The 21,596-nt window shown below is 32.5% G+C and overlaps 1 protein-coding gene and 1 long non-coding RNA gene across 2 annotated transcripts; both read left to right on the top strand.

Annotated features, from left to right (window-relative positions):
* Positions 1 to 3,774: 3,774 nt before the first annotated feature.
* Positions 3,775 to 9,048, top strand: LOC146910367 (26S proteasome regulatory subunit 4 homolog A-like). Its single transcript, XM_085723112.1, has 6 exons — positions 3,775 to 4,290; positions 5,307 to 5,552; positions 6,361 to 6,530; positions 6,686 to 6,902; positions 7,003 to 7,143; positions 8,748 to 9,048. The coding sequence occupies exons 1-6, from the start codon at positions 3,811 to 3,813 to the stop codon at positions 8,829 to 8,831; spliced, it is 1,338 nt and encodes a 445-aa protein (XP_085579238.1). The 5' UTR covers positions 3,775 to 3,810; the 3' UTR covers positions 8,832 to 9,048.
* A 2,944-nt stretch (positions 9,049 to 11,992) lies between these two features.
* Positions 11,993 to 13,663, top strand: LOC146910366 (uncharacterized). Its single transcript, XR_015017673.1, has 2 exons — positions 11,993 to 12,442; positions 13,294 to 13,663. It is a non-coding gene; the product is annotated as an uncharacterized LOC146910366 (long non-coding RNA).
* Positions 13,664 to 21,596: the final 7,933 nt, after the last annotated feature.

Raw genomic sequence — 21,596 nt, 5'->3', positions numbered from 1 at the left:
CCACAAATAAGGGTCCACTTCTACACAGACCTATGTGAGAAGAATCTCCTTCTTATCTCGGATCCTCTCTGCCTTAATGAAGCCGCATAATAACCGGACGACTCATAGTGGCTATCATTTACCACATTCATGGACATGCACCATTCATAATGGCTCCCCAACATTAATTCATAACGGTCTCCTCAACCCTATATAAGCATCACTTGACAAGCTCACAAGGCATGTACCATTCTATGCTTGGAAAAACAATGTTGTTCGCCAATCATGATCCAAACACAAGGAAAAAGTAATAATATAATGACTTGTTCTTTTTTTTTGGTTACATATAATGACTTGTTCACCAAAGAGAACACAAAACAGCAAAAGTAAAATTTTTTTAAAAAAAAAGCCCTTGTTCGCCAAAAGTAACCCAAAACAGGGGTATTTCTATGATTTTTTTCTCAACAAAGGACAATTTGATCAATTTTTTTGGTGCAAGAAAAAAAATCACAATTACTAGCATAGATTTTATAAAACGTTTTGCATAAATGTAAAATTGTGTCATCTATCTATACTCTTGAATCATCTTATTGTTAGTTACATAATATGTTTTTTTTTTTTAAAAAAGAAAGTTATATAATATGTTTTTTTCAAAAAAGAAAGTTATATAATATGTTTTTGGGTCTTTTGTTAAAATTGGGTTAAAGATAGTTTAGAGGAATGATATTTTGACATCCAATTTCCAACAACTTTTAGTGACAACCTTTTTCCTCTCTCTTTAGTGGACAATAACAATAGAGAGAGAAAAAGGAAGAGAGAGAATAAAAGTACAATGAGAGTATGAGAGAGAAGGTTGTCACAAAAGTTGTTAAAAATGGATGTTCAAATATCATTTCTCGATAGTTTAGTCTATTTATATTTCATTATATATTTTTAGATTTAGGAGATTGTGGGACGCACCATACGTGTCATTGGAAGGCTGCGGTGTCCCTCTGATAGCTCTTAGAGCATCCACAATGGAGACACCCATTTTTGGGTACTTAAATGGGTCCCACACGTACACATCACTCTTTTATCATTTTTTAATAGTAGTACCTAATAAGCACTCAATCCCTCCAACCCAGATCTCGCACAAAGTTCTTAAATGGGACCCACTAATCAACTATCAATAACTTTATATCACTACATTTCAATTTTTTAATATTAAAAGTGTGCGGGTCCCGTTTAAAGTTGGGGGTCTTAAATAAGACCCCGGATCTTAAAAGACCCCCAAAAAAAAAATTTCTCCAATGGGGGTACCTATTAGGTACGGTGTCTTAATTGGTAAAGACACCACCATTGAGGATGGTCTTATATACCTATATTGGTGGCAAATAAAGAGGTGGCGCAACACACCAAACCATAGTATAGGCTGGGATACCATTTTGGATGATTGTTTTTTAACAAATTATAAGATGTCTTCGTATTTCAAAGTCTGTGATCAAAAGGGATATTATTTGTACGACTTTGAGGATAAGGTTGATCTTAAAGAGTTATGTAATGATAGAATATTTTAAAAAAGGAGTTTATGTAGTGACTCACTTAGTTCTGGAAGCAATTATAACTCATCTTACATAGGATTTATAATGCATTAATATGTTGTCTACAATAAAGACCACATACATTATTTATTGAATGAATCTAAAACATGAATTTTTACTTATATTTGTGACCGGATGGTGTATGTTAGTTGCACTTGTCTTATTGGGGATATAAATTTACCTATATAAACAGTGTATGATCTCATAATGAAATCAATGAAAAATATACTACCTCCGTCCCAATTTAATTGACACAATTTTGTTTTTCACACATATTAAGAAAAATGTATAAATAAAAGGGAAAGTGTAATATATTGTATTGGGAATGATAAAAGTAGTATTATTTAGTGTTATATTGTATTGGGAATGATGAAAGTTGTATTGAAAATTGAAATGGGTCAGTTATTTTGGGACACTTTTTTTTTAGAAAATGGGTCAGTTATTCCGGGACAGAGGGAGTAGGGGTGGGAATAGGCCAGACCGTCCGACAGGGGCCTACGGCCTAGCCTATTTAAGGCCTAACTCGGGCCAGCTCGTTTATTAACAAGGTCAGGCTCAAGTTTTTTATAAGGCCTATTTAATTAAACAGGCCAGGCTAAGGCTTGCGAAAAACCTATTAAGCCCATCGGGCCGGCCTATTATGCTTTTCATATATAATATATCTTCTATTATTGATATTTTTGAAGTTTTTTTTCATAAACACAAGCCTTCATATGATTGGTTATTTAGTAGCTGATATATTGATGTGATTAGACCTTCATAAGAATTCATTATTTAGTAGCAAACATATTTTTGTGCTTTAGGCCTTAATAAGTTTTGCCCTATACAGGAGTAGGCTTACATGTGTTGTCAGGCCTTAGCATAAAATAGGCTTTTAAATAGGCTTTCAGGCTTCATCAGGCCTTTAAAAAGGCCAGGCCAGACCTCGAAAATGAGCCTATGACGGGTAATAGGTCAGGCTCAGGCCTAACATTTTTGAAGTAGGCCAGGCTTAGGCCTTACAAAGCCCGGCCCGGCCTAGCCCATTTCCACCCTTAAGAGGGAGTAGTTAATTTCCCCCTCTCTAAATTCTCGCAGCATGCTCTATACTCAAATTGGGTTGTAATAATGTTGAATTTTTATATGAATTGAGCCCTCAGTATTTTTCTCTCAACTCACTTTCTACGAGTGAGGATCGTGCTTCACTTATAATTGTTCACTCAATTGTTTCTTGAAGCTTCTATTTATAGATAAATGGATTCCAAAGTAAATTAAATGCATCTTGGTAGGGTAATGGAGTTTTGTCTAAAACTTAGATTTCAAACACAAAATGGAGAAGTCTTTTCTATTTCAATATTGGTTGCTCATCTTTTATATGAAATCAGTTTATTAGATGGGTCGACGCGGCTTTTGTAATTCTTTAAATTGAGTTTAGATTGATGATAATTAGCAGAGTAAAATGAATGGAATATAAAGGAACTCATTTCATTCCATATTATTCAATCTTCTAATTTGTTATTCCCCCAATTCAGGGTGCATGTAGTGGAATATAGCTTGTTAATTACCTCTTTATCATTATGGCTTCCTCTTCCTCTCAAAGTATGTTTCTCTTCTTCTCAAATAAATCACCAATCATATTCTATTTGGTTTTTAAATTCAAAATGTTAACCCGTGCTACAATTTTTGCGGCTTTTCTTATTCATTTCATTTTTGGGGGAGAAAATATGGGTTGAGGGGTGTTTGAGATTTGAGATGTATGCTCGAAAAGAAAACACCAACCTCTTTATTTTACACATGCATTAAATGATGTGTTGTCATATCAATTAATGAATATGAAAACATACGAGTTGTTATTTCACTATTTGACGTGACAACACATCATTGAACAAATGTGTAAAATAATCATAAATTCATAAAGTACACTAATTAAACTCATAAAATTAAGCAAATTGAAAAAGAGGATAGACGAAAATGCTCTCTAAGTTAGTTAAAGATAAAAATAGAGAGGTGGGTGAGCGGTTATAAGGAAAACGAAGGAAAAGAGGGTGTGAATAGCAAAAAATAAAAGGAATACCTAGACATAAATAGGTATGATAGGTTCAATTAACAGGCCCAATAAAAAAGTATCCAAAAAACACATCCTTCATCGATGGTTTTTCAATTTAACTTGTTCATAAAGCTAATTCCAACACATCGTCCTATAATATAACCCTCTCTCTCTCACTTCACTCTTCTCAACTCACGATTCAGAAAGAAAAAACAAAAAAACCATATGGGTCAAGGAACACCAGGAGGCGGTTTGAACCGGCAACCGGGTGACCGGAAACCAGACGGCAACGACAAAAAGGACAAGAAATTCGAACCGGCGGCACCACCGGCTCGCGTCGGTCGCAAACAGCGAAAACAAAAGGGTTCCGAGGCTGCGTCGCGGTTGCCGACGGTAACTCCGTTATCGAAGTGCAAACTTCGGTTACTGAAACTGGAACGAATCAAGGACTATTTGTTAATGGAAGAAGAGTTTGTAGCGAATCAGGAAAGGTTGAAGCCTCAGGAGGAGAAAGCTGAAGAAGATAGATCTAAGGTTGATGATCTTCGTGGTTCGCCTATGAGTGTTGGCAATCTTGAAGAGCTTATTGATGAGAATCATGCTATTGTTTCAAGTTCGGTTGGACCGGAGTATTATGTTGGGATTTTGTCCTTTGTTGATAAGGATCAGTTGGAACCTGGTTGCGCTATTTTGATGCATAACAAGGTAGGGTTTTAATCTTTTTTCTCTTGATTGTTATGGTGATTATTTGATTCTTAGGGTTTTGTTTGAATATATTGGAAGATTGCGATGAATTTTTAGGTTTAGGTTTAGGAATTTTTCACTCTAGTTTAAGTGAGAAAACATATAGTTGGAAGGTTGATTGGGAAACCTCGTGTATGTTTGGTTTTGGTTGTTTTTAGGGTAAATCAGTTTTCCTCAAAAGTTTTTATAAAATTTTGGGCCTGTTTGGTTTGGCTTACTAGAACTTATGTACTGACATGTGTTTTGTGAGTCTGGTTGCGAGAACTTATGAAAACAGCCTATGACATTGTTCATAAGCTGTTTTCAACTTATTTTCATTAGTTCTCTCAGATAGCTGAAAACAACTTATAGCTTATGCGAAAACAATTTAAGTTTATTTTATCTTTTGCTACCTCAAAATAGTTTATACTTGAGTGCTTATCATGATAAGAGCTTGTGCTATGAACTGCAAATAAGTTGAATATAAATTATTGAATCAAGAGTCATGACATTCACTAGGTTTTAAGTTTAAACACTTATTATGAAAACGTAACACATTTAACATATTTTTGTTATGTTGACATTGTATTAAGTATCAATAAAATGGTTGGCGGGTACACTATGCTCTTTTTGAGGGGTTGTATGAATTTTAAAAATTTCCGTGTACTTTTTTCTTAATAATACTCTTGTTCAGGTTAACATAATCAACATGTAAAGTGGGACATAGATGAGAGAATTTTGGGTTGATAGCTTAAAGATATTAATATTTGGCTGTTATGTGGCATATACTTTGTGTTCTATCTTCACTTGGGATTTTCTATTGCATTTATGGAGAAATTTAGTATGTTTCTCATTCTCAATGACTGAACATATCTTAATTGACATGGTATTACCCCTCATATTTAGTATGATTCCGTGACTTTATTATGGTGTGAATTTTGTGATGCAGTAAGGTATAATGCTTTATATAATTTATATGATGCTTGGCTCTTTACCAGGTTCTTTCTGTTGTTGGACTTCTTCAAGATGAAGTTGATCCAATGGTCTCTGTAATGAAGGTTGAGAAGGCTCCTTTGGAATCATATGCTGACATTGGTGGTTTAGATGCCCAGATACAGGAAATTAAAGAAGCTGTAGAGCTTCCCCTTACACATCCTGAACTGTATGAAGATATTGGTATCAAGCCTCCAAAGGGAGTCATTTTATATGGAGAACCTGGAACCGGAAAGACACTTCTTGCAAAGGTGAGCATTTTTGTGTGTTTGACAGGGCTATTGGAATTTAATTTTAATAATTCATTTTATGTTTCTCATTTTCTATTTTCACTTATTTTAATTTAATACATCTATGATAATTCATCTCTATGTTCACTTATTTTAATTTAATACATCTATGATAATTCATACAAATGGTAACTAAAACTCAATAAGATTGGTCTTTTGAACCCACTTCAAAACAGGATGAAAAATATTATCCAATCTTGGGTTAAATGGCCTCTTCTCTTTATAGTTTTATTTCACTTCATTGTTATACATAAAAAATGAGACTCAATATATTTACATTTAAGTTAAACATGCTTCACACACTAAATGAATGATTAGAAGTGAAATTCTTTTTTCATGTATACTTTCTCTAAGAGAGATTTGTGTGGTTTTTGGATTACAAAGTTTTTTGTTTAGATTTATGTGTTGATAATCTGCATTGATACCATGTTACTACTCATAAATTCTGTTGTATGCTACCTACTACCTAGTCAGTGTCTTCCCCATACCGGAAGACTTTTTGAGAAATATTATACGCTATCTAGTTACTTTCTGAAATTCTGATGTTCGACATTTCAAAAGTGCAAGTAACCAAACAAAGGGTTGTTTCTGCTTCTTAAGTACTCATTGGTAATAAATAGCATGTGATCTTTACTTGTATGGACAGCAATTATATGCATTAATTAACGGATGTCTAACTGTAACTTGTTATTATTATTGCATTTTATGATTTTAGATATTACACTCTGCACAGTCTGTTTGATCTAAAGAGTGCTTTCTTTGCTTTCAGGCTGTGGCCAACTCAACATCAGCAACATTCTTGCGTGTTGTTGGTAGTGAATTGATTCAAAAATACTTAGGAGATGGTCCAAAACTTGTGAGGGAACTTTTTCGAGTTGCTGATGATCTTTCTCCCTCTATTGTCTTTATTGATGAAATTGACGCTGTTGGTACAAAGAGGTACGTTAATGAGTATCAGCTTTAGGATTCGCATTGTAATAATGTGTCCTTTCTTGAATGTGGCATTTTGTTTTGGGCGTAGGGGTGTGTGGGAACAGTGGAGGAGTTGTACATATAAATCATGTCTTATTATACTTTTCTGATATGCCATGCAGGTATGATGCTCACTCAGGTGGAGAGCGTGAAATTCAAAGGACCATGTTGGAGTTGCTGAACCAGTTAGATGGTTTTGATTCTAGAGGAGATGTTAAAGTTATTCTCGCAACCAACAGAATTGAAAGCCTTGATCCAGCTCTGCTAAGACCAGGTCGAATAGACAGGAAAATTGAATTTCCTCTCCCTGATATCAAAACTAGGAGACGCATTTTCACGGTAGGCGTCAATTGCGAAAAGTAGCACACTTGTTGTTTTAGCTGATATTGTGATATTTTATATCTGTTTGACTGAAACATCTCATACTTTTGAAATTTAGATACATACATCTAGGATGACATTAGCTGACGATGTCAATTTAGAAGAATTTGTCATGACTAAGGATGAGTTCTCTGGAGCTGATATAAAAGCAATATGTACCGAAGCTGGCTTACTTGCTTTACGAGAACGCCGAATGAAGGTTAGAAGTTACTTCTATATCTTAATTGTACTATTTTGGCCAAAACATCTAAATTGTACTATTTTGGCCAAAAAGCTGATCATGTGGAAGGAAATATTTGTTGGTACTTTGTTGCTGTTTGTAAGTCAGTAGTACAGTGTACTGACTAGTGTGTAGCTCATTATATGCCCTAAATTCATATATTCAGTTAAGAATAACAAAATTATAGCATAGGTTATGGTCGGACATATCAAAGTGTTTAATACCAACCTTTTTCAATTTACACCTTTAAAAAAAGTCGCAGGAAAAATGAAGTGGGTAGAGATGCCAAATAATTTGAGGTAATGAGATTGGGTAAGAATCTCCTTAAAGGCTTAAACCATCACTTAAAATTTTGAGAGAAAGGAAGAGATAGAGCAGAATATTGCTCCTGAAAAGATCAATTTTGGGGCTGCTTTTACCTTCTTCATTCGAAAGAACCCAGACTACATATCGTAGTTCAGCTCTTCTCGTTGGTAGCAACGTATAATAGCTCTGCTGTTGCCGTGACCCATCCTGCAGCTGCCTCATAACTCCCTTTGCCGAGTGTTTTGGCTTTGCAGATGTTGCGTCTGCTAATCTCACCCATTTTTTTGGTTTATTTCACGATTTCTCTCTTTTAATCAGAATAGATAGATTAAATACTTCAAAAACCCTTGTTAGAACACTGTATGTTTCATGTGAAGACCTATATCCTTCTCTGTTTCGATGCAATCCCTTCTAGGTACAACACACTGCTTGCTGGCATTGTTCTGGCCTAGCCTGAATTTTCTGGCTTTGCCCAGCAACCCTTTTTTCTCTTGCTCACAAATTCTGGCTTGAATGTTCTCTTCCTTTTAGTTTACATGCAAGCACTGTAGATCTCAATGTCTAGCCTTTCATCTACTTATGATCTGTTACCCACTCTTTTGTTTTGTTTTATTGTGTTCCGTGTTTTCTGACACGGACCCTACATATGCGTGAGCTTTAATGCATTGGGGTGCCCGTGTTTTCTGACATTTATATTAGTCATCAATCATCGTTGACCATTCATGTCCTGGGTATTTTTACATTTATATCGTCATCTCTTGTATTTGAATGTTTTAGTTGCTTACATTTGTTCGATCCATTGATTTTTTTTTTTTATTTTGTTATTGACCTGTTTGTTTAGGTAAGCTCCATACTGTTAATTATACTGTTAATTGGTATTGATAACTATACGTGCAAGAATCAACAATCTTTATGTGAATTGCATCCCCTTAATTCACTTGATTTAGCAGAGTGGAAAAAAAATGGTCAATGAATTAAATTAAACATAATTTAATTAGATCAAGTCAGTAATTTATAAAAAAAAAAAAAAATATTAGAATGGTGGTGAAAGTTTTTCTTGGTATGTTTTTAAACTGGCGGTGACTGTTTCACTGGTGTGTTTTTTAACCGCAAGGCCTAGTAGTCATATTCGAGATCTTGCTTTGCATTTAATTGGACTAATTGTCTTCTGCTAGTTTATTGGCAGTTTTTCTATAGTCTTGTACCTTGTATTTTTTGAGGTGGGTTGGCCTATGTTTTTTTACCCCTCATCATCAGTAGTTTATCTTGTTTTTCAGGTGACCCATGCTGATTTTAAGAAGGCAAAAGATAAAGTTATGTTTAAGAAGAAAGAAGGGGTGCCTGAAGGATTGTATATGTGAAGTATCGTCCTCATTTACCCCTGCCTCCTTGTTTCATTTCGGTGTGTTTTTTTTTTTTTGTGTTAACAGATTTACTCTTCAGTATTGTGAATTATGGTCGTTATCGCCTGAATTATAGTTTTCTTTAACTCCAAAAAATTGGAAAATTTTCCATAATCCTCGACAAGGTATGGTGTTTTGTTGCGGTGTAACAGTGTATTAACAGCGTTTTGTCGTATCTGTGATTTTTGTTCACGGTGTTAAAATGAAGAAAAACGGTAACGGGTACCATCTATACCTATTTATTCCTTGGGCTAGTAGGAGGTGTATGCAAAAAAATTATCGAGGACTAAATTGATATATTCACATGTTTGAATGTTTGCTCGAACACGTTTTTTTTTGTTTTGTTTTGGAAACCATATTCCATAGAATGTTTTAGTCCTAATCTCCCCCTATTCTTCTATCATTGTTACTCAGAAAACACTAGCACCCCTTTAGGTTTCAACTAAACACCTATGAAATCCGTATACGAAGTGTGGGTACGCTATGATACGTGTGGATATGTGAAATTTTTAAAATTCGGGATATTATATGGCTAAGTTACGTTAACGAAATATTTATACTAAAATTTATATGCATGTAAAATATTTGAAAAAAATTAAGCATTGATTACTCTTCAATCGAAAAACAATTAAAATTTATATAAACAAAAGTCATAATTTACAAAATATAAAGATTTCGTATAAATCATATTCTTATTTTCATTCATATGTTAGATCAATAAAAGTTTGTCTAATGTTAATTAATTGAATCTTCTCTGTCAATCGAAAAACAATTCCAATGATTTGTACCTTAAATTGAATTTTCACAACACAATCTCACTTTTTTAGATAAGCAGAAAGAAGGAGTTATCGCCATGTGCTATTAAGTGGTGATGCAAATGCAAGAGATGAGGTGGTGTTGTACAAAATCTCACATATACCTCTTCCGTCCTCATCGTCATTCTTTATTGGGTTTTTACACTAAGCATCGTATTTCAATCTGTTGACCCAGAGGTTAAAAATATGCTGAATTTGAAAGATGATGATGAAATTTATGATAAAGGTTCAAACTTTAAAGTTTTTGATGAACAATCTTCCCCAAAATTTTGGTAAGGGACAAGGGAATGAACGAGAGCGAAATCAAATATTTCCCAAATTGCAAAAGTAGGAAGAGAAGAAGGGGATTTAATAAGAGACAATCGCCGTGTGATGGTAAATGAAAGTAGAAAGGTATTAGTGTTTAATTAAAAATTAAAGAGGTGTTGGTGTTTTTTTTAAGTAAAACATTATAGGAGAGGAGGTGAGCGTAATTTCCCCTTATTACTAACAACATCCACTCTTTAAAATTGTCGAGGTTGCTTTGATGCAAGACCATGAAAACATGCTCAATTGTTTAAATGTGGCTACCACGCCTACGGGTGATCTAGTCTGCCTGACAACATGAGGAAGAGGAAAACATAATTTTAAACACGAAGTTGTAATTGAAATAAAAACAAATGTGAGCAACACTCCTAAACTTTGGTTACAATGTTTTTAATAAGGAACCAAAAATTTAAAACAATTTCTCCCAAGTTGATGAATCAACTCTAAATTAAATGAAGTGCTTCCATAACACCTGGCAAATAGATTGCAAAATCATGTGGCAGTGGCGCTGCGACGTTATCAAATCCACCATTCCTTGCGGCGATATCTGCAAGAAGGATGTCTTTTTGGTAATCGTTTGGGTTCAGTGGAGTGAACCAGTTGATAACCTGGCATGTATAGAGTTTAATAAATGATTCAAAAGAGTAAGTTTTATTTAAATGATTCAAAAGAGTAAGTTTTATTTTGGCGTAAATACAAATAAAAAATGTGTGACACACTCATATAAACGAAGAAAAATTGATGAAAAATAATTTTTCACATCATTTATTTATTTAGGTGTGTGCACTTAAATAATTTTATTTGTATTTGTGATCAAATAAATATTTTTCGATACAAAATGAAAATACAAGGAGCACAAAAAACAACAATAATTACCTGACTTGGTACAAAGGTACTGGTTTTTCCTAATCCATGTTTCCCACTAAAACGACCTTTAAGGTAACTTGTAAGCTCATTCAAGCTCCTAGATGGAGTGATCCTGGCAGCCATGTATGTCAGAATTGCTAATGCAATTCGAAGGTCCTTTGACCACTTACTCCCTCCGATCCTAATTATAAGAAGAAAAACCAAAAAACATTAAAATCAATGTGGTCATTAATTAGTGTAATTTTTTGAATATTTTTATAAATATACTCTCATACACACACACACACACTCCCTTTAATCGCATTTATAAGAAGAAAAAGAACATTTTTTTAAGTTCATTAAATAACTAACGTATCTAGTCTATTTATAAACCAAATACATTAGTTTTCACTATATATAAACCAAATACATTAGTTTTCAATGAACCTAAAAAGTTATGTTTTTACTTATAAATGTGACCGGAAATAGTATATTAGGATGACAATTGGACCCAAGCCCAATAGACACTGGTAAAAAATACCCATGATGGACGGATAAATACTTGCATTGTTGGATATGGATTTGGACTCGGGTAATTACCCACAAATTTGTACGAATATGAGTGCGGGTACAGAGACTCTAGTGCCTGGCCCCGCCTACACCCGCACATTACATAGACTATACCAATAATTTTATGTAACACTAAACTAATTAGTTACTTAATCCTAAATCTTTGATATTTGTTGTAACATATGCACTTGTTTTTTATATTTTAGATGCTTTTTATTTGGCTAAATAATATGATGCGTAATATTTTATATGTTGATTTAAGCAATTTAAGATTGTATTTTAATTTCTTTCAACAAAAAAAAAAAAGAATTGTATTTTAATTTTGTTGTGATATTATTTTGTTATTTATCATCTTTTTGGTGTTAAAGTGCGAGTAATGAGGCGGGTGCATGCGTACATGCGCTTAGATGCCTAGAGAGTATCAGGACGAACACCAAACTTGTTACCCACAAAGGTATAAACTTAGATATCATGATCTTCTATAAACATGGGTACGAAGATGGGAACTATACTACTATATCAGAGGATACCCATCGTCGTCCTTATTGTTTGGCGTAACAGTGCACATGTTTACACGGTGTATGTTAGGGGTGTTCAAAATATCCAGTTAACTGAACCAAACTACTAACTGAACTGTATTGAACCATATTTGAACTGAACCACTTAATAAAGATTTGAACTGAACCATTTTTTAAATACCAATTTAAGTTCAGTTTAAAACCAGTTTTGAACAGGTTTAAGTTTATGAACCGTTTTTCTAAATTTTCTGAATGATAAAAAAAACTATGTTATTCAAAAACATAAATAAAATAGAAAATATCACAAAAACAACTCTGAAGCCCAAATTCACAAAATGGAACCCTAGCCCCAAATCGATGATGAAGAACCCTAGCCCCAAATCGATCCCAAATCACAAATTCACCAAATCAATTCACTTAACCTAACCCAAATTCGGACGAACCCTAGCCCCAATTCTTATAATCCATTTTCGTACTCTTCTCCCTCGTCTTCGTACTCTCGTCATCGTCACAGGTATGCTCATTCTACTGTGGTTTTGTTCTTTTTGTATAGAATTTTTGATTTCTAGTTGTTATGCTTATGCTTATAGCTTTTCGATTTATGGGTCTCTTTGAAATGTTAATTTTCGATTTCTGGGTCTCAAATCCGCAAAGATAACACTGGTGTTGATCTTGAACCTTTGTTGTATTCAGTTTGTGATATGTTATCTTTTAATTTTCTGATAATTTTTGTTGAGTTTTATTTTTGTTTCGTTCTGTTATTCTGAGCTATGATGAAGAAAACTGTGCTGGAGCTCGTCGATGACGGCGCAATCCATTTAGAATCTGACAGGTTCTGATCGTTTTCTTAATTCCCTCTCTAATTCTGTTGTTGTTTAGGTTTATTTCTAGGTCATGTCTGTATTTTGTTGTATCATATGTCTGTATTTCTAGGTTCTGATGTAATTTATAAGCCTACTTAGTAATGTTGCAACATCCTTAAGATTAGCAATGTTGGCTTTGTAAAGTTTGAGTATCATTAGTTGGTACATCATGTTTGTGGTTTACATAAGATGAATCATGTTTGTAAAGTGAATTTTAAGATGGTGTTGCAGCATCCTTAAGATTAGCAATGTTGGCTTTGTAAAGTTTGAGTATCATTAGTTGGTACATCATGTTTGTGGTTTACATAAGATGAATCATGTTTGGAAAGTTATTTTTTTTTTGTGCTTCACATAAGATGTGTTACATGACCAACTTAATTTTGTATGTGTTTAGTTTTCACCTCCATTGAACCATTCATCAGTACCATTTGCTTAGCTTCAGTTTTTGCTTATACCTTCCATAATGCTTCTGCTTAAAATTTGATTTTCCAAACCTTTTCAGCAAAATTGCAACAGCATCAATATGGATGGTCATGATAGCATTATGGGCTCCGACACAGAAGCACACAAATCATTCTTCTAAAAATTTGTTTTTGGCATTTAGGATGACAAATCATCAAATCAAGATAAGGTGGAGAAGGAGAAGTGCCAACCTAACTTAGTAGTTTCTTCATGTGACTCGGTTAGCAGGGGAGGTGTGATCAAACTCATCGACAACATATATGAAAAACTCATTTATCTTGCTTTTTGGATAACTTATTTATCAATTATTGTTTACATTGTGGTTTTGTATGTCTTTGATGACTATTTGTTGATTTTAGGATTTTCTAAAAATTTGGCCAGAATGGAGGTTATGTGATTTTCCTTGTTAATTTTTGTATTTTACTCGTTTTTTAAACTTTTTCACTAAAAAGGTCATAAAGTGGCCGAGCCATATGACCTTGCATTGGAAAGCCAACAAGCATAGCTACGACTTCAGCATTTTGAAAAATTGATTCAAACGAAGAAGCTTTTGACACTATTAACAACAATCATTCTTCAATAATATCTACCATTCATACCCTCGTGTATTGAGCTGAATTCCTAGAATTTGGCAAAATATTCAAAATTCATTTGGATGTTAAAAATTATCTTGTAAGAAAATAATCTAACATATGATTTATCAAACAATAACTAGAACCATTTAGTTGAAAATTGAAAATTGAAACATAATTTGTGAACCATTTGCGTATAATCTGTTTTTGAACAAATAAGTCATAATGTTTCTAGCTTTTGCGTATAATCTGTTTTTGAACAAATAAGTCACAATCACTTTTTTTAAACAAATAAATTATGATAACTGAAAACCAATATTTTTACCGGTGTCACTAAAAAATGGGTTTTTTTAAAAAACAATGATTAAAATCCAGTTTGAAAACCAATTCAAGAAAAATCTGGTTCAAAAACCGGTTAAAAATAAGTAAACCGGTTTAAAACAATAAACCGGTTTGAAACCGGTTCAAAATAAGTAAACCGGTTCAAAACTGTAAACCGGTTCTAAACCGAACTGGAACTGGTTTGAAAAATTAACCAGTTTTTTTTAAAGTGGTTTTAAAAACTGAATTGTATCCATTAACGTGGTTCAGTTTCAATGCAGTTTAGAACCATGAACACCCCTAGTGTATGTGTCGGACTCAAACATTGCACGAAAGAAAACAAAAAACCCACAAAAATTGCATTCTCAACTACATTTAATTTCATTCTGAACTACATTTACTACTACTAAAAGAATAAAATACAAACTAATTTATTACTACTACTAACTTTCTTAATTTCGATGATTTGGTTAAAATGGTCTTTATTTAGAAAGAGATAACATAATAAAACACAATTTTTTTTTGAGAAATGATATTTTGACAACTTTTGGACAACTTTCTCTCTCATACTCACATGATATTGTTATCCTCTCTCTTCCTTTTTCTCTCTCCATTGTTTTTGACCAATAAGAAGTGAGAAAAACAAAGTTGTCAACAAAGTTGTCATCAAATGGATGTCAAAATATCATTACTCATTTTTTTAGATGACATACTAATAAACATGAAGGGAGTTTTAAATACAAACAATTTAAGTTCGAAAAAATAAAATACTAGTACCTCGTACTTCTATTTACATATAACTCTTCTGTCGAATGAATCATAGCACAACAATGAACCAATCTTTGCGCGATTAATATGTCTCGTTTTTTTTGTAACACCGAGAGAACCTGATAAAATATTAACAAACAAACATGTAAACTCCTTAAAAAAAACAACTTAGTTCTTCAAATATATATATATATATATATATATATATATATATATATATATATATATATATGTGTGTGTGTGCGCGCGCGCGCGTGTTAATTACAAAATATATATACTATATACACCCTCCGATCACTATAATAAACAAAAATTTATATCACGTGTTATACGCCACTTTGCACAACCTTGATATTTGCCTTATATAAGGAGTTCTTCGTTTGAAGCCACGTGCTTATATCCTTTTCAATTTTTTCCACCTCCTTTTCTAATTGGTCCAGGTTCCTCAAAAATTCTATAGATACATTCGTCACCATGCGTTTGCTGTAAAAAAATCAATGAAAATTTATAAGAAAATGTGTTTGCCTTAAAAAAAAAAAATCAATGAATATTTAGAAGAAAAAAAAAATAAATTGGGGTAAAATGAATTACCATTTCACAGCTGGTGTCTCTCGTTGATTACCAACCAAGACATTCCATACATTGCTGACCCATTCCATCAAGACATTCCATACATTGCTGACCCATTCCATCTTCACTAAAATTCACACCAAATTAAAACGAAAAAATGAATATCAATGAATAACACCGCAATCGAAACATAAAAATCATAGGTCGGATGGTGCAACTCCAAAAAGAAAACATTTAAAAATGATGGTGCAATATTCTCCACTAACCTTTTTTCCGAAAATATTTGAAAAATTTCGCAAAAATCGCGGTGAAGATAATCTTCGGGGGACTTCTTTCTTTTCTTTCTGCCGAGCTTGAATTTGGAGGAAATTTAATAATTGTGCGTGATGATTATTGAGAGCACTTTTGTATAATAATATTTATGGTTGTCTCCTTGAAATATAGATAAACATGGTTTTGTTGGGTTTGTTATATTGTTAACGCCCATGACAATAGAATATCGGAAAGACAGACACTAACGCATGTGATTATTTTATTATGTTTGTTTGTATAATTTTGATTAAAATTTTAAATATTAAACTATTAATGAAAATTATTGATATATTGATTTATAAACAAAATATTATCAAGGCATATAACAAAATTATTTTTGACTTATAATAACTTATAAACCAGCAAAGTCAAATATAATTCATATGATTAATCGACTTTGATTAGTTGTAACATGAAAGAAAAAGAAAAAAACTTACAGGTTAATTCTGAATTCTGATGCAGAGGGCTGAGAGAGGTTGAGAAAAACTAAACAATGCGGGAACGAACTATGAACTGTAATATTTAATATAGTGCTAACAAATTGTTTTCTAAAATATTTTGAGTCCTAATATTTTTTTAGAGGATTTAAAGCCCAATCTTTAGCAATATTTTTTGCTTATGTTTGTTACTAATCTTTTTTAAGAGTATTTAAAGTACAATCTTTAACATTATATTTTGCTCACGTTTGTTACTGATCTTTTTTTCATAAGATTTAAAGTTCAATCTTCAGCATTATTTTTTGCTCACGTTTGTTACTAATTTTTTTTAGAGTATTTAAAGTCCAATCTTTAACAATATTATTTTTTGCTCACGTTTGTTACTAATATTTTTTTAGAGGATTTAAAGTCCAATCTTTAACATTATTTTTTGCTCACGTTTGTTACTAATATTTTTTTAGAGGATTTAAAGTTCAATTAACAATATTTTTTGCTCACGTTTGTTACTAATATTTTTTTTAGAGAATTTAAAGTCCAATCTTTAACATTATTTTTTGCTCACGTTTGTTACTAATCTTTTTTTAGAGGATTTAAAGTCCAATCTTTACATTATTTTTTGCTCACATTTTTTACAATTGATCAAAGGTTAAGGACGAGTAACTTATATTAATAAAATAATAAAATAAAAATGGAAATAATGTTTTTTGTGGAAGTAATAAAATAATATAGAAATACTGTTTTTTGTGGAAGGGATATGAAAATACTTGCAATTTTTGTCAGTTGTATTGAGGGGAACAACACAGATGTACAACATAAAATCGGCTGATAAAAAAGTAGCATGAGTTTTTGTTTTGTGCTAGTTTTTTGTGAGTTTAATAGGATCCCGTCGCGTAGCAATCTTATTAGGCGCGGGGTGAATCTCCCCTTTGATGGGAGGGGTTGTGTCTTCTGCGATGATCCGTCTGAGTCTTCGGTGCACTTATTCCTTTCTTGTCCATCGTTTTTCCCGGTGTGGTATCAGGTGTCTCGTTGGCTGGGCTGGGAGTTTGTGATGCCCCTGGGGCTAGCCCAGCAGTTTCAGGCCTTTACGAGTTTAGGACGGGGGAGGAGAGTTAGGTTAGGTTTGCTTCTTGTTTGGCATGCTGTTATCTGGACCATCTGGGCGTCCCGGAATGACCTTATCTTTGCTGGTGGTACTCTCCGAGAGGAGCCAGTGGTGGATAGGGTTAAACTCTTAGCTTGGAAGTGGTTCCTGGCTAAGTGTCATGCTAGTTCCTGTTCTCTCTATGAGTGGGAGGCGCAACCCGTCCTGTGTTTGAGTCGGTAGCGTTTTGTGGTGGTAGGTGTACCTGGGGCTGCTTGTGGGGGTGGGTGGGGTTGTATCTCCCCTTCCTTCCCGGTGTGGCTTTCGGGGTTTTTCTTGTGTTCTCTTTTCTTGCAGGTGTTGATGGTCTTCCTATTCTGATTGGCTCTCCGCTTCTTGGTGTTCCTTTTTGTGGCTTTTATCTTGGTGTTTGGCTCCTTTTTGGGGGTCTTTAGGTGTGCCTCTAGCTCTGTCTGTGGGGTCGGAGGTGTCTCGTGGGGTGGTGTTTTGTGGGGTCCCGTTTTGGTGCCTCCCCTTTGTATTGTAAACTCTTTTTTATCTTTCTATTATATATATATATATATATATATATATATATATATATATATATATTTTTTTTTTCCATTCAAAAAAAAAATATGTGGTTAACAGAGGTAAAAGAGGGTTAACGGGGACTATTAGTGACATGGATTAGTAATTACCCATCTCTTCTAGCTATATCAACTAGTGTTTAAACGAGCTCCGTGCCCATTATGATCAATAGTTTTTATAAAATTTAAATTTTTAATAAAATTATTTTGACTTTGATTAATTAAAATTGTAGGTATAGATATTTTACAATTTTATATTGTAATAAACAATCTTATTTTTTCCAATGACATCAATAATATAACAAATATAATATAAATTCTTATCTTTTTGAATGACACATATAATATAATACTTTAATAAACAAACTAGTTTATTTTCTCTGCGTTGTCTGGTTACATATATAATATTACTATTCAAATTTACTTTAATTTTTAGGTTATCCTTTTATTCTCCTTCTTGTCTAATTTTCTTTAATTTTTAGTTTATCCTTTGTCCTCGTTTTGATCCCTTTGATCTTTCCTCTTGATTCTCCCTTTTTTAGTTTAAATTTTTATAGTTTATCCTTTCACAACTGATTGCCTCTATTTTGCATATAAGAAACCTCATTTGTTTCCTCTTTCTTCTCCTTCTCATCTCATTCCTTTTTATCTACTACTAAATACTAATATACTAACAATATAAAAACCGTACTAACAACAAATCTTATAATTTCTCTTTCATAAACTCATGAACTCATGATCACCTTAATTTTTTGTGCTTAATGGTTATTTTGTAAAATTTAAAGCTAATTAATTATCCTATACTTAAGAAAAATTATTACATTCACAACAATTTCATATTTAGCGTCAATTTACTTTATGTTCCAAATTTAAAGCTAATTAATTATCCTATACTTAAGAAAAATTATTACATTCACAACAATTTCATATTTAGCGTCAATTTACTTTATGTTCCAAATTTCATATTAGAAATGATATAAGAAGCTAAAATAACCTATTAGCAAGAGTAATAGGTCTAAAATGTTCGATCCTATTAACACCATTGTGCTTATGAAATCATTACATCCAACTAGATTTAGGCCCCGTTTGGATTGGCTTATTCGGAGCTTATGTGGACTTATCTACTAACATAAGTCTTTTTAAAGGTGTTTGGGTAAATCAATAAAAACAGCTTTTCACAATTTCATAAACTGCTTATGCCATATTTTAATAAGCTAAATTATGAGCTTAACATATAGCTTTACGGAGCTTATGCAAATAACAGGATGTGCTTCGATTCTCTCGTTGCACTTCTTTCCCAAAGCCTGAATTTTATTTATTGTATAATTATCTTTTGTTATGATTTGTTATATACTTATCTTTGTTTTATCTTTATGTAAGCAACACACGTAACTATCAACAAAAAAAAATAGAGTTTTTCAACAATGATACGGACTATAAAACTTTTACCTATGTTTAATAATTTCTTACTTTCATATTTGCATTGTTACATTTTTTCTTGAAATCTTAAAAAAAAATATACTTTTTCTTAAAAGGGTATTTACATTATTACACTTAAGAATGGTGATGTTTAGACAATCTATTTATCTACACCTTTAATAGTAATTTTGTTCTATTCGAATATTGATTATTTTTTATAAGGTAAAATAAGTTTTTTGTCTCTATAAATATATCTAATTTCATTTAGTCCTAATAAAAAAAAGGATATATTTTGGTTCCTATAAAAAATTTCAGCACATAATTTTAGTCCTTATTAAATTAAAATTTGTGTAGTTATGCTTAAACTTTTAAATTTTTTAATGTTTTTTGACAGATATGTTAAGAATATTATAAAAAAACTGTTTTACCAAAAATAATAACTTTTTATCATCTAAAGAATTAAATATGATTTTTTTTAAACGTCAAAATTTCAAGATAAAAGTAGTAAACTTTTGGCTTAAAAATCAATTTTTTGAGCTCATTTTTTGTGAAGGAACTTGATCCGTCTGGTGAGGATGAATGAGTGGCAACGGTGGTTGTTAGTGCTCCGATGTGACGGTGAAGGTTTCCGGTATAGCGGCGTTGAGTCTTTGCGGTGGAACGAAAGGTGCATGCAGACACGTCAGCACTCTGACGCTCAAGTCAGTAATGGAACTAAGAAAAAGTGTGTAGAAGAGTGAATCATACCTTGAGGGTGAAGCAAGTGTAACCTTATATAGGCGCGCGTTGGTCATAACCGCTTCCAGGTTATGCGGCGTGGACGGTTTGAGGACACATGTAGGGTGATCCTCGCACTGAGGTGTGCTTCTGTGTGGTGCGGTGCACTCGAGCTAGCGTGTTCCCTCGGGCGCGGGGCCTTAAGGCGGTGTAAGTTTATCCCACGTGTGAACGTGTGATTGGTCTTCTGACCGGTCCAAAACAGAACTTATTATAATGTTTTAAGCAAGTATGTAAAAAAAAAAAAAACCATTCAAAAATTTCAGAGTTTAATCATAATTAAACAAATTTTAATTTAACAAAGATTAAAACCATTTGCTAAATTTTTTTAATTGGGACCAAAACATGTCATTTTTTTATAAGGACTAAAAAATAAAATTGACTATATTTATAGGGACCAGAAGCTTATTTAACTCTTTTTTATATGTATGTTAAAATTATTACTATATTTTAATATTGTTCTTTTTACAACTTTATAATCGTGGTTTAATTACTTAAAAAATTTGTGGTTTGATTCTCTAATTTAAATCAAAAATATTTTAACATTCATAATTGCTTATATAATGACACATCCAAACACTTCAATTTACATAAGTACTTTTTAGTGCACATATCCAAACATAAAAAGCATATTGAGTATAAGAGCTTATGATGTAAGCTCTAGTGCTATAAGCTCTAATGCTATAAGCATCAATATAAGTTGTTTATCCAAACAGGGCCTTAAAATTGGGAAACAACCGGTCATCCCTAACAACTAGTAGTAAAACAACCTTTTCAACATCTTCCTTGATAATATCCCATTATGTATGATATAACGTGTGTTGCCGTGAGAAAAATTGATTTTGATAGAATTGATTAAGTGAAATTGATTTTGGTTAAAAACGAATCTCATTAAAACTTTTTTGTGTTGGGTACATTCATATAAAAGTGAGTTCAACTATAAATTTATGTGTGAAAATCAAATTTAAAATAAAAAACTACGAAACTTTAAGTAGAATCAATTCAAGAGGCATAATCAATTATATTCGATAACATCAAACATGTCATAATCAATTCTACACCTTCAAAATCAATTTTTGTCACCCTAAAAGTAGAACCAAACATGCACATAGACTACCTCCAAAAGTAGCGAGCATTAGTGTGTCATTCTCTCTACTATTAAGAGTTAAAAGAATTAAATTCTCAAAAGGAAAAGAGTTAAAAGAATTATTTATTTATGGGTCTTGCTAACCATTGCCCCGAGGGCAATGATTAAGGAAACCAAAAATAGTAGTTTTACATTGGAAATTACAATTTTTAAACTTTTAAAAAGTTGAATTAATCACTTTTTACCACTTCCCAACACAATATTTCTATTATTGTTCTCTTAACCAATGCCCCAATGACAATGTTTAGCATTTCCTTTTATGGGTTTATTTATTTATTTTTATTGAGTCAAATGAATTAATTAATTTTTTATTTTTATTATTGAGTATTCCAATGGTTAGAAATTC

This window comes from Medicago sativa, chromosome 7, assembly GCF_051527215.1.
Source record: "Medicago sativa cultivar Bolivia chromosome 7, Bolivia_mono, whole genome shotgun sequence".
In the NCBI taxonomy this organism is placed as follows: Eukaryota; Viridiplantae; Streptophyta; class Magnoliopsida; order Fabales; family Fabaceae; genus Medicago; species Medicago sativa.
The sequence above is the reverse complement of the archived record's forward strand: the minus strand, read 5'-3'. Positions and strand labels throughout refer to the sequence as shown.